This window comes from Helianthus annuus, chromosome 3 (genome assembly GCF_002127325.2).
Source record: "Helianthus annuus cultivar XRQ/B chromosome 3, HanXRQr2.0-SUNRISE, whole genome shotgun sequence".
NCBI lineage: Eukaryota > Viridiplantae > Streptophyta > Magnoliopsida > Asterales > Asteraceae > Helianthus > Helianthus annuus.
Window position 1 is genome coordinate 173,973,267 of NC_035435.2, and position 14,423 is coordinate 173,987,689.

General features: G+C 33.2%; 1 protein-coding gene and 1 pseudogene across 1 annotated transcript; both read left to right on the forward strand.

Annotated features, from left to right (window-relative positions):
- Positions 1-5,372: 5,372 nt before the first annotated feature.
- On the forward strand, positions 5,373-6,792 carry LOC110930990 (40S ribosomal protein S15-4). Its single transcript, XM_022174380.2, has 4 exons — positions 5,373-5,423; positions 5,510-5,658; positions 5,733-5,790; positions 6,629-6,792. Exons 1-4 carry the CDS (start codon positions 5,421-5,423, stop codon positions 6,680-6,682), a joined length of 264 nt encoding a protein of 87 aa, XP_022030072.1. The 5' UTR covers positions 5,373-5,420; the 3' UTR covers positions 6,683-6,792.
- A 1,717-nt stretch (positions 6,793-8,509) lies between these two features.
- Positions 8,510-9,906, forward strand: LOC110930989 (annotated as a pseudogene).
- The last annotated feature ends 4,517 nt before the right edge of the window (positions 9,907-14,423 follow it).

Consider the following 14,423-nt stretch of genomic DNA (forward strand, 5'->3'; position numbering starts at 1 on the left):
TAAAAAACAAAAGAAAGTGTTCTCTGTAAAACGCAATGGACTGAAAACACCTAAAAATGTGTTTTACCTAAAACGCAATGACTAAAAACACTTCAAAAATGTGTTTTTCTAAAACGCAATGACCAGAAAACGCATAAAATGTCTTAGTTTTAAAACGCAATGGCATAAAAACACCAAAGAAAGTGTTCTCTCTAAAACGCATTGAACCAGGACAATAGTTGTCTGTGGATTGTCTGAACCAGGAATGCAGTTCTAAAACGCAATGGCATAAAACTTTCTACGAATGCAGTTTTCTAGAGGCAAATTTATAGATAATTAATTTTTCTCATGCATTTTTATTAAAGCCAGGTCAGCTCAACCCCAGCCTGGGGCTCTGCCCCTTGGACCCCGCAAGGGGCTGCCGCCCCCAGACCCCCGCCAAGATTGTAAAACGCAATGACCAAATCAAAAACCCAGATGGTGAAAATGAAATTAAAGAATTTCTTACATGGATCAAAGCCGATTTCTTCATCGATTGACGAAATTTGAATGATAGAAACACTTATCAGCGATTGAATCGAACGAATCGAGTGATTATCTTCAAAATCACGGGAAAAAACGAGATTTTGAATGAAATTAAACTGGGTTTTCTTCAAAAAAAAAAAAAAAAAACTGAAGAACACGTTGATCGGGTGTTTGAATCATTGATTGATGACTAAAATCGCACTATAATGTTGTGATTATTGAGATAGTATGTGAAGAAAAGGTTGGAGATGGTGGGTTTTGAAAATGATGGGTTTTGAAGTAACTGGAGAGAAGAAGGAAGAAGAAAGGATGAGATTGACTAAAATACACTTTCTCTTTATTTTAAAATTTGCCACATGTTATAATCCTATTGCTTCCATTCTTCCTAGCCAAAATAAACTTCCTATTTGATCCCCACCCTTCATTCTACTTGGTAAAAGATAAAACTAATGAAAATACAGAGAAAACAAAGAGTGTAAGAAAGCTGCAAATTGGCCCTTTGGGAACCATAGTGGTGACATTCGGCTCCGACTGTCTTCTAGCGACGACACAACCATCCGGGGAAGTGGTATCAACTCACACACCAAGGAACTCATTCTCCATCTTATGTTTCCAATTTTCTGCCCTCGCACGGAAGTTGGGAGAGAGAGAGAGAGAGAGAGAGTGCGACGACCAAAGGATTTGATTGGTCGGAAAAGGGAGTGATTGGGTTTCTAAATGAGACTCCTCTGCACCATTCAATGTTCCACCCATCTTCCTTGACGTCAACTCGCGCCTTACGGCGAGATGTTGATAATAAATGTCTTTAGTATCACTATACGAGAAACGAAAATTTTCAAATTTATGCAAAACGTTTTGACCGGTGCCAAAAGATGTTAACCGTATATTTTGTTACATTTGTCGCATTGAATAGTCAATCTCAATAAATAAATAGAAATATGGCCAAACAACAATCAAATGGATAAGAATTTTAACCAAAGAAACTATTAAATTCTAATAAAACTAACACTTAAATCTTTCACATGCATAGATACTTGAACAAAAGAATTGCATATTGATATTAGCAGGCTAAAGATTATCTATACCTTCGGACAATCGAAAAAGATTTCGAACTGCATAACATTTTGTTGTTTTTTTCTTTCAACGTAACATTTTATACATTATAATTATAATACAATATAAAATAATCACAAACCTTAGAAAGTTAGCAATACTAATTCAGTTGGTTTATATTTACGAAAATTTGTTTTGAGTTTGCTTTTTTCTTATTCTTTCTACTCACCCTTTTCTTAAACTTGTTATTTACATTCACACATATTGCAAATTTATATTTATATTTTTAATAATACTCAGTTTATGTATATTATCTTAACAAATATGTCAATACAACAACAAAGCCTAACAGAATCAACATCAAACAAAAAAAAAATATTTCGAAAACAACAATCGGGTTAATCAAATTTGATTGGTGATTTACTATTTCTCTTGATTTTCGATTCAAACACGAAAACATGTTCAAGTTGCCTTGTTGAAGATTATATCTTACAAAAATTTAATATAAAATCACTCTCTGTATACAGATTCAAAAAAGAAAAATAAATTCAAAATCTATATGATGAAAAACAACTTGTACCGTCCAAACATTGGTTCTTTTGGCTTTTGAATTAAAAACTTTTTGTTGAAACACAATTTGCAAACAACAAATGTTTTTTAAAGTTTAACTTTATTCAATTCAATCTTTAAAACTCCACGAATTATGACTCAACCTTCTAAAAACAAAAACCTTTTACGTGATTAGTATCGTGATCGTAGAACCTTTATGTTTGGTATGAAAAATTAACGCATATCGGAATCGAGACAACAATTCAACAAAATTTAAAACTAACGACATATCATTTAAGCGTCTGAATTGGAATGTTACCCTAATATCAATTCAAGAAGGATAATAACCACAATTATAGAAAACGCATATACTTGAGTTGATCTTGAACAAAATTTAAGTGGCAGACTATAAATCAATTAGTAAGGAATGCAAGTGACAATTATACAAATTATATCAAAATATCAACGAAAATGATACATAAAAAGAGCGTTAAATGAAGATAAAGTGGCAGATGATTGACGAATCATCAAGGAATTCAAGTTAACCAAGGTATGAGTCGATTAAATTCATAGGAATGATAAAGCAGGCATACATGATAATGGCGGGGGTGAAGATTCCGACGACTATGTAGGCCGCCGATGCCGTTTGTGAAGGAAATAAAGATGGATGGATTGTTTGTTTGCGATTGATGAATGGAATTTGCAAAAGGATAATGGGATTCCGAAACGTTGGGTTTTTTGTCAGTTTGAAGAAAGGCGAAATGGTATATGATATCAGTTTTTGTTTTGTAAAATAATAGGGTATATAATAATAGGGTGTGACGATTTGTTTAGGACATGAAAATTTTATTTGGAACGTTAAAAGTTGCAAGGTGTGATGTTTGGGAGGTTAAAGTTGCAAGTTTATTAATTTTGAAGTGATGGGTTGAATGTTTGGATAGGGATTAATAAGGTATATATTAACTTTGAATCTGAAAGTTTGGTTTATGATGGTTGAAGGTTATTAAAGTTACTTTTTATCTTTACAAAATATAATATAACTTTTTTACCCGAAGTTGTTGTATGTATGACATCATGTTTTTTTCATTGCATTTTGTTTTTGTATACATGAATGAATCACTGGCTTTTTTAAATGATTTGGTGGCTTTAGAATGAAGGGTTGTGATAGTGCTATGAGTCACCATAAGTTACTATTTGTTATTATACATAATAAAATAAAAGGGTGTGAATAAAATGAATTAATGGGTGTGACTTTTAAACAAATGACACATAACCTAAATTGTTAATTGTATAAGGGTATAATGTTGAGGTTGGGGGTGAAAACGGGTAGCTTTGCTTTCATCTAACTATGAATAAAGTGTTAGAGTTGAGAGACAGATAATATAAAGATTATTTTTTTATTTATTTAATATAATAAAAATACTATAAGGAATTTTTTTGTGATTTTCAAGTCTTATTACCGATGTTTTCAGTATCGGACCGGAGGTCGATCCGGTCGTCTTACGGAGTCAAAGGTCGGACCGGTCCGACCGGTTCGAACAGATTTAAGATCCGGATTACGTCATAAATTATATAAAAATATATATAAAAACTATAGATCACTTAGCCTTTGATGCTCTAAGCGGTTCCTTCTTTTAGTGTGGATTCTCTCAAAAACACTCCAAATGCTTCCTTCTTTGTAGACGTAAGTTGTAATGCACATATACGAGATCATTTAGGACATTTTTTAATTAAAAAAAACGGCCCGACCTTAACCAGACGAACATCCGGGTCGATGTTGAAACGGGTTAAATATAAGAACCGGCCCGATGATGCTTCCGGCCCGCCCGGTCCGGGTTTAAAAACATTGCTTATTACATGTTACTTTTACGTAAGAGTTAATTACACAGATGGACAATGTGTAAAATTGATTTAAACTTAAATACATTTTGCTTATTACATGTTATTTTTACGTAAGAGTTAATTACACAGATGGACCATGTGTAAAATTGATTTAAACTTAAATACATTTTGCTTATTACATGTTATTCTAAAAGCTGCAGTTTGCTACTGTTATATATAGAAAGTGAGTGAAGCAGATTGAAGAGAGATCCACTTTAAAAGGAATGTGGTTTTCTCACTTGATTCCTCCTCTTCTTTATCACTTTTAGAGTTTGAATTGGTTAAGTGGCTGCAAAAGTTTTGAATATTTAATTTTCAGTAAACTTGAGTATATGAAATCTAAGATTTGCACATTGATGTCTATTTTAGACTAGATTTTTGCCAAGCACATTCTTCACGAGCGAGAGAATTTTAAACTAGTAAAAAAACAACAGGATTTGATTTTATCAGAAACTCATTTGTGCGTGAAACACAATTTACTAAAAGAAATCTAACAATTCAAGAACCTCAAAACCTCTTTGAAATAAAAAGATAAAAAAAACACAGAAAGCAATTCAAATACAAAACAAACATAAATTATACATTTAGCTTTGTTGATAGGGCCAAAAACTTGTAAACACATATAATATCTTTGTTGTTTTTTATTTTATGCAAACTTAATGTATCCTCGTGGAGTTCGAGTTGTAGTTTGTGGTCGATAAGTGTAAATAGTTTTGGTGGATGGAGGAAGTTGTGATTGATTATAGTCGTAAAGCTTACATCCAAAGTTACAAGTGAAGTTAGTGAGTAAATTGCCAAAATTGTTCCGGAGGCTTGGGTATGTTTGCCATTTTCATCCAAAACAACTTTTTTGTATCATATAGTCCTTCACTTTTGGGATTTTTTGTCATTTTCACCCAAACGTCTGACTTTCTTGCCAAAATCATCCCTGAGATTTGAGATTTTTTGCCATTTTCATCTAAATGTTTGATAGAAAAAATAAATCACATTAGATGTTTGGATGAAAATGGCAAAAAAACCCCAAAAGTGGGGGACTATATTATACAAAAAAGTTGTTTTGGATGAAAATGACAAGTATGCCCAAACCTCATGGACGATTTTGGCAATTTACTCAAAGTTAGTTATATGCTTTTTGGAAACTTACATTACTTGAAGTTAGGTACACTAAAAATTAACATATCCTTTTTAATATAGTATGTATGGACAGTTGTTAGGGCGTCGATATGGTCGTTGAGTTGTTTGGGCCTTAGCTAGCGCGAAATATTACTTATACTCTAAGCCCAACTATACTTAAAAAATAAAACCAGGCCCAACAATACTTGTCCAAACCCTAAGCCCTCTTTATATACAACAATACCTAAATAACCAAACCATAGCCTTCTTGTTTCTTTCAGATCAGCAGCAGCATCAGTAGTTTCTTCAACAACTCTACAATGGTAATCCTATTCCCCGTTACAATGCTATCAATTTCCTTCTACAAATTCAATCTAATCATCATAATCCTCTTCTTCTGTTGTTGCAGGCGGATGTTGAAGTTGACGTTGCGGCAGCCGGAGCACCGAAGAAGAGAACGTTTAAGAAGTTTTCGTTCAGAGGAGTGGATTTGGATGCTCTACTTGATATGTCTACTGATGAGCTTGTTAAGCTCTTCATTGCTCGTGCTCGCAGAAGGTTTGTTTTCATTGTGGTAAAATGATTGTGAATTTGAATCGATTTGTTTTTTAATTGAATTTGTGGTTTTATAGGTTTCAGAGAGGTTTGAAGAGGAAGCCTATGGCTTTAATCAAGAAGCTCCGCAAAGCTGTATGCTTTTTTTAATCATTTTATAATGAAATGTATTTGTTTTGTTACTAATTTGTTTTAGATTATATCGAATTACGTGAAACTAGGGTTCTACATTTTATTTTTTGAGTTTTTTTAGGACTAGTTATATTGTTTATGTTCTTGCCATAAAAACCTATTCTAATTCTCAATTTAAAACTAGAAAATTGATATACTTCTGTTTTTTATCTTTCATATGTTCATTTTGTAGGTTATTAGATTATCTTTACCTTGAATGTTATGAGAAACTTAGCCATGAGTATTATGAATTTGAATTGGCTTATTAGGTTTTGTTGTATTTTTTATATTTAAACACTTTATTTTTATATTTAGATTAGAACATTATGAACTTGTGTTTGCTTGCTTGTTCTGGAAACTGTATATAATTGTTTTGGTAACCATTATGTTTACACTTTTTTGAAATGTGCTTTGAGCAACTTTTGCATTGAATTATAATGATCCAGCTTGTTTATGTGGTTTTGTTATTTTTTGTTTTTTTAAAATATCATGTAATTAATCTGTCTCTTTTTGAAAACTTGTGTTTGTTTGTTTGCATGCTTTAGAAGGATGCGATTATTGTATTGGTAACAAATATGATTACAGTAGTCGAAATGTTAATAGAAAGTTATCATTGAATTTTAATGTTTTGAACTGCTTAGTTAGTTTTGTTATATTCTCTTTAAGTTAGATATATCCTGTTAATATATCATGCTTCTTGTATGGTTGAGAATTTGTGTTTGTTTTTTCTTCAACACGACAAATATTTGTGTTGTTCGTATTCATGTTATACATTTGCTGAATGTTAATGTTATTTGTATAGAAACGTGAGGCACCAGCCGGTGAGAAGCCAGAGCTAGTGAAGACCCACTTGTGAAACATGATCATCGTTCCAGAAATGACCGGGAGTGTTGTCGTTGTTTACAAAGCACTAAAAATCTTTTATAACTTGTGACAATTATAATTATAATATTGTATACAGCTTTATATGTTTGTCGTACGCTTAGGGCCTGGGATAGAAGCCGAGACATGATTAATAGACACACCACTAATATAAACTTACAAGGAGTTATCCCCAATAAGTGGGTATATCTTTTTACATACGCAATTGTCAGGTGTATGCCTACACCCCGTGCTTAAGTCATGGTCATTTACAAATGAAATGAGCCGAGGATATCCAGGACACAGTCATATTAACCCCCAATTGTTTATGTTATCAAACAATACAGATTAAAACGGGTTATGCGGATTTGTTAGTCACAATCCGACCAAGTGATCCCATACCCGACCAAGCGGTAATAATTTACCATACCCCAAGCCCGTATAAGGGAAAATAAGTTAAAAGTATTTACCTGAGTTTTTAAATGCGAGATTTATCTACTCAGCCGTATAATGTACTCAGACTAGTGAAAGTAGCTTTTACCGGGGCTTCTAATATGGAACGAAGGTTTTATTAACCTATTAGATTACTAACGGGTCTTATTTAAGTTGTAGACTTAGACCGGTTAGTTTAAAGAAGGATTTACGGTATGAAATGCTAGATTAAGCGATGACCGGAATGGAATGTAATTTAGACCCAACAACTATGGAGACTTGTTTTATATGGGTAAACTAAATACATTCCGGATTATGTCGAAATGGGTCTAAACTCATCATTTAAAATTCAAAATCCAGAATGTATTTAGTTTACCCATATAAAAAACAAGTCTCCATACTTGTTGGGTCTAAATTACATTCCATTCCGGTCATCGCTTAATCTAGCGTTTCATACCGTAAATCTTTCTTTAAACTAACCGGTCTAAGTCTACAACTTAAATAAGACCCGTTAATAATATAATAGGTTAATAAACCTTCGTTCCAGATTAGGAGCCCCGATAAAAGCTACTTTCACTAGTCTGAGAACATTATACGGCTGAGTAGATAAATCTCGCATTTAAAAACTCATGTAAATACTTTTAACTTATTTTCCCTTATACAGGCTTGGGGTACGGTAAATTATTACCGCTTTGTCGGGTATGGGATCACTTGGTCGGATTGTGACTAACAAATCCGCATAACCCGTTTTAATCTGTATTGTTTGATAACATAAACAAATGGGGGTTAATATGACTGTGTCCTGGATATCCTCGGCTTATTTCATTTGTAAATGGCCACGACTTAAGCACATGGTGTAGGCATACACCTGACAGTTGCGTATGTAAAAAGATATACCCACTTGTTGGGGATAACTCCTTGTGGGTTTATATTAGTGGTGTGTCTATTAATCATGTCTCGGCTTCTATCACGGGCCCTAAGCGTACGACAAACATATAAAGCTGTATACCAGATTATAATTATAACTGTCGCAAGTTATAAAAGATTTTTAGTGCTTTGGGCACCTAAACCAATTTTCTCAACACTTTTTAAAAGAGTCGATTAATTGTATTTACCGGTGTAAACTGACGTATTTTCAAAAGATTAAGTGACATGTACTACACGAAATAGGCTGGAAGCTACCGGGCGTTAAATAGTGGATCTTGCAAGTCCGTGATGCCTTAAATCTGTCGAACACTTGTTTTATATTTTATTTAAGATCCGCCTGTGGATCCGTTTACAACCGTTTGTATAGTTATTATTTCCGTACTTTAAATTTTGGTTTGTAATGATATTTTTAATCCAAGACTTCCGCTGTGCTATAACTGTGATCATTTGACTATGATGATATCAATTACGTCACGATACTCCCTATCGGGCCCACCGAATTATGTGGAAATATCGGGGTGTGACAACTGCTCGTGCTCGCAGAAGGTTTGTTTTCATTTTCGTAAAGTGATTGTGAATTTGAATCGATTTGTTTTTTAATTGAATTTGTGGTTTTATAGGTTTCAGAGAGGTTTGAAGAGGAAGCCTATGACTTTAGTCAAGAAGCTCCGCAAAGCTGTATGCTTTTTTTTTTAATTATTTTGTAATGAAATGTATTTGTTTTGTTACTAATTTGTTTTAGATTATATCAAATTACTTGAAACTAGGGTTCTGCATTTTATTTTTTGAGTTTGTTTTGTACTAGTTATATTGTTTATGTTCTTACCATAGAAACCTATTCTAATTGTCAATTTAAAACTAGAAATTTGATATACGTCTATTTTTTATCTTTCATATGTTCATTTTGTAGGCTATTTGATTATATTTACCTTGAATGTTATGAGAAACTTAGCCATGAGTAATATGAATTTGAATTGGCTTATTAGGTTTTGTTCTATTTTTTTATATTTAAACACTTTGTTTTTATATTTAGATTAGAACATTATAAACTTGTGTTTGTTTGCTTGTTCTGGAAACTGCATATAATTGTTTTGGTAACTATGTAGTTTTGTTATTTATAATGATCTAGCTTGTTTATGTAGTTTTGTTCTGGAAACTGCATATAAGTGTGCTTGTTCTGAAATGTGCTTTGAGCAACTTTGCATTGAATTATAATGATCTAGCTTGTTTATGTAGTTTTGTTATTTTTTTTTAAAAACATCTTGTAATTAATCTCTCTTTTTGAAAACTTGTGTTTGTTTGTTTGCATGCTTTAGAAGGATGCGATTATTGTATTGGTAACAAATATGATTACAGTAGTCGAAATGTTAATAGAAAGTTATCATTGAATTTTAATGTTTTGAATTGCTTAGGTAGTTTTGTTATATTCTCTTTAATGTAGATATATCCTGTTAATATATCATGCTTCTTGTATGGTTGATAATTTGTGTTTATTTGTTCTTCAATACGGAAAATATTTGTGTTGTTTGTATTCATATTATACATTTGCTGAATGTTAATGCTATTTGTATAGAAACGTGAGGCACCAGCCGGTGAGAAGCCAGAGCTAGTGAAGTCCCACTTGTGAAACATAATCATCGTTCCAGAAATGATCGGGAGTGTTGTCGGTGTTTACAATGGCAAGACATTCAACTAGATTGAAATTAAGCCTGAAATGATCGACCACTACCTTGCTCAGTTCTTAATTTCATACAAGCCTGTGAAGCGATATTGGTGCTACCCACTCTTTAACGTTTATTCCATTGAAGTGAGATCGTTTTTGGTTTATTATGTCTGTGTTAACCATCTTTGGTATCAAAGACTGATTATTTTTGTTATCCGCATCTGATAGTTTGATTTCATTTTACAAATTTAAGACATGATACGTTTTTAAGCGTCTTTTTTAACTGTTTGTGATACCTTGTTTTAGTTTTTAAGTTTTTTAATCTGCTTCAGTCTATTAAGTTCTAGTGTATCGATGGCCTCATTTATTGAGGTTAGTATGAAAAACAACATTTGCCTCCCTATTCTTGTTTTTAGCAGATTATGCTACATTTCATAGTTTGTTCTACAGCTCTTTTTAAACTACTTATTTTTTCCATTTCACTTTAATCATAGTTTGATGATTTGATCTTCAAGTTCTTGGAAGTTCTACTTATATGGTTTCACCCACGGCTGTACATATTGAGTTGTCTAGAGCAAAAATGCCACTGATGCATAAGGTAGCGTGGCACCTGTTGAATCATATTTCCTTTTTGTTAGGCATCACGCACACAATCAACTTCCTTTTTTATTTCCTTGATCAATAACAATTGAAACATTGTAATCATATTCTGAAAGACCCCATTCTAAGAAGCACAGTTGTTCGTGCCTTGATGATCTGTGCCATATAGAAATAATTGTTCCCGAGTTGAGAAGAGAAGTTAACAAAGCGAAAGGTTCGAGAACTTCTCTCTCATTCGGGAGAGGTATGAGAAAAATAAGAAAGTATAAGCGTATGTTTGCAACTATGTGTTGTTTTAACAATATTTTAACGTATAATATTGAAAATGTCTAAAATCATACAACAAACTTAAAACTTACAATTTAACTGTACCAATTGTTTATTAATTTACTCTATGTATTATATAATTATTTATAATATACTAATTATTTTGGAAATACAAAGTATATAGAAAAAGGTAATTTTGTATTACTGCTAACTCACACCTGAGTGGGTTTATTAAACAGCTTGAAGCTCAAGAGATGGAACAAAAAAAGATTGCGAGAATGAAGAATTATGATGGAGAACAAGACATTGGTTTGTACTACAAAGGTGGTGTTAGTGATAAAACCAACCTTTCACCAAAGATCGAAACTGCATTCAATGTAAAGAGTTCTTCTGAAAGTTCATCTCATGGATCAAGCAGCATAATGGGATTTTCTTCATATCCGTCATTTGATCCACATTTTTCATCAACCAAGAGTGGGAAAGTTCTTCAGTGCAACATTGTTCTAAATCTGGAAAATGATCAAAATTACTCAGAAGAAGTTGCCAAAAGTCATATGTCTCTGTTGGTGACTGTGCTAGAGTCATATGGAAGCTTAGTGGCAGGAAGGATCAGAAATCCAATGTTGACAAAAGAGGATTACGATCAGATCGATGCTGAGGAGATGGAATTAATGGATATAATATGGTGTCTGGCGAGCGTGTTGAGGAGAGCTGAAAAGTTTAAACAGATCACGGGAAGAGACGACTTCCGTGATGCAAATGTTTCTACTTTAGGATTTGATAAATCTAAAGTTACTTGTTTCCGTTGCAGGGAAAAGGGGCATTTCAAGAGGGAGTGCACAAATCGTGAAGCTAGTGGAGCTCAAAATCCCTTTGGAAACAATGACTACTATCGAAAAGCGATTGATCATCAAGTAGCTCAACAACCACACCAACAACAATCACAAACTGCACATGCTCAAAAGATTGAAGATTCAAAGAAAGCTTGTCTTGTTAATCAAGATTAGGGAAGTTCTTCAAAAGACTTCAATTGGGATAAATATATTTCAGCCGATAGTAAAGCTTGTTTGATAGATCAAGGTGATGAAAGACTTCCAGAAGGTTTCAGTTGGAAAGATTTTAGTTGGGATGATTATAATCCTAACAAAACTTCAGATCACAAAGTTTTTGTCGCTCAACTTGTTAAAGATAATAAAGAAAATGGTCTTTTTGATGATTATTGGGCAGAAAGATTAAGAAAGCGTTTTGGCAAGAAAGAGGTGAAAGTTGAGGAAGAGGTTCGTGAAATAAAGAAGAAAGATAAAGAAATTCCAGAGTTTGAGGTTAAAGAGGAAGTTGTTGCTGAAAAAGTGTCCGAGAATTGTGAAAGCTGTGAGATTTTGAAGAAACAAAACAATGAATTGATTCACAACTTGAACATGCTAAAAGAATCATATGATGTCTTAAACAAAGCCATGAATCAATACAACGAGTCTAGCAGTGAACAAACGATAGCCATGAAGACACTCAAAGGAGCATACATGAGACAGATAGATAATGTGAACTATTACACTGAGATGTGTGCTGAGCTTGAAAAGAAATTGGAAATCCAGAGAATAGAAACCGAGAGAGTGAATAGATTATTAAAAAGTTACTCATGCTCTACTTTTGTTGTTGATAGGATTTACCCTATAGTAGAAGACATGAGGACACTTGAAGAAGAAAAATCTGAAGAGAAGAAATTTGAAGAAAAGAAGTCTGAAGAAAAGACTTCTGGTAAGACAACAAGTGCTGGTTATCAAAAGTGTCCATCCCCGATTGAAAATGGATATTCTCCACGAAATCCAAATTCAGAAAGAGTAAAAAAGGCAACAAATTTACAGTGGGAGTCTGAGTCTACAGATAATTTGCCTGACAGTATTGATGTCACATTTACGTCTTCCGATACTGATCATGAGTCCGAGTTAATAAAAAAGGTGGTCGATCAGGTGTTAGATAAAGATGAAACGGAGGAGTCAAAGTCAAAGTCAGAGTCAAAACCGGAGTCCAAATCAGAGTCAAAATCTAAGTCCGACATGTCGAGTTCATCAGTCAAACAAAGCAAACGGGTTTACAATAAAGAATTCATGTTGTCGAAATCTAATTTAAATGACGAACCAATCAAAGTGGCATATACTTTGATTGATTCAGCCAAATTATATTCTGATAGTGAACTTTCAATAAGAGGTGTTAAAACAGAAATGATCAAAAAGGTTTTCAAACTAACAGAAATTAACATTTCTGAAATAAAAGATTTAAATCTTTCTAAAAAACCAAGTCCTTACACCTCAAGAGTTCAACAAAGAGAAAACAAGAAAAATGGTTACAGTTCTGGTTCAGGTTATCGAAAGAAACCAAACCATAACGGTAATTTCAAAAAGAAGGGTTTAGGTTATGTTCCACCGAAAAATTATAAAAATGAAAAAACTTATAAACCAAAAACTGTATTTGTTTCAGGTACTTCTGCTGAAGAGGAAGAAAAGAGTCCATTCTGGAAACAATCAAACTAAGAGTTCCTTGTAAAAAAGCAAGAAGAAATGAAGCATGGAGTTGCTCAAAAGAAGAAGACGAGGATCTGTTTTAACTGTCATATAGTTGGTCACATTGCCAGGAATTGTCCAAAGGGAATTCAAACAAAACAGGGAGTCTCTGATAAACTGAAAGAAAAAGTTGTTGAGAAAACCGAACTTCCAACTAGAAAATTTAATGGTTTGAAAACTCAATATTTGAGGTTGGTGAATGTTCGAAGAATGTTTTGAAAAGAAAAGGTAATATGAATAATCAAAAATGGGTGATTAAAAGTTCAGGAAAAAGTTCTAGCGATGATTCTGATTCGAGAAAATCAGAGGAGCTATCTTCTGACAATGAATCTGACTCCACAAAGTCAGAGGAGTCATTTGTTGAAAAAGATGTTGAAAACTCAGTACCAACTGTGGATGATGCAAACTTTCCACCACTGCGGGCTGAGAATTTTAAGAAAAAAGTTGGTAAAGTTGAAATTTCAAATCAATTTTTTTTTGAAAAGAAAATTTTTGATATTGAAAAAGCCTTTAACCCCAAAGTGAAACATATTTTTGGGAAAATGATTGACGGGAAGGTCAAAGGGGTTAAGGAATTCTATAAGAAGAAGATGGAAGGTAAGCAACCGAGTGTTAGTAACTCGGAATCTCCCAAGGACCGTCAGGCTTGGGAGAATCTCGCTACTTGAAAAACCCTGACTTGCCGGAGCTCCCAGGTTGGTAAGCGTGGAGCATGAATCGGCATCATTCTTGGTAAATTGTGTTTGTGAATAACCTACAAGTGGTACAAGTGGTTATTGTTTTGTTCCTACAAGTGGTTAATCAAGGTCATTAAGTTGAACTTGATGTAATCCTACATGTGGTATGTTGTTAAACAATGTGATGAAACCCCATGCCTACAAGTGGTAAAATCAACAAAACTAATTTTTTACAGAAAAACCATTTTGATTAAAACAAACTTAAGTGTTTTGAAATCATAATGGGAAAATAGTTTGTTGTTAGGAGAAGTTCTGATTGTTAAGCCAAGTGGATGGCGAATTGAAGTGATTCAATATCAGTTGTCAATATTGCTTGTACAGTTTGTTTTCAAATTTCTCTTAAATGGTTTTGAATTTTAGGGGGAGTAAGAAATTTCAGAAAATCAGAAAATCCAAAAACATTTGAAAATTTGAAAAATTCAAAAACATGATAAAATCTATAAAAGCCAAAAACATTTGAAATATTCAAAATGAGTTTTGTTGAGAAAAGAGGAAATAATAGTACATCAGTGGACTATCACAGCACGCTAAAGAATTGAAGTGTCAAAATGT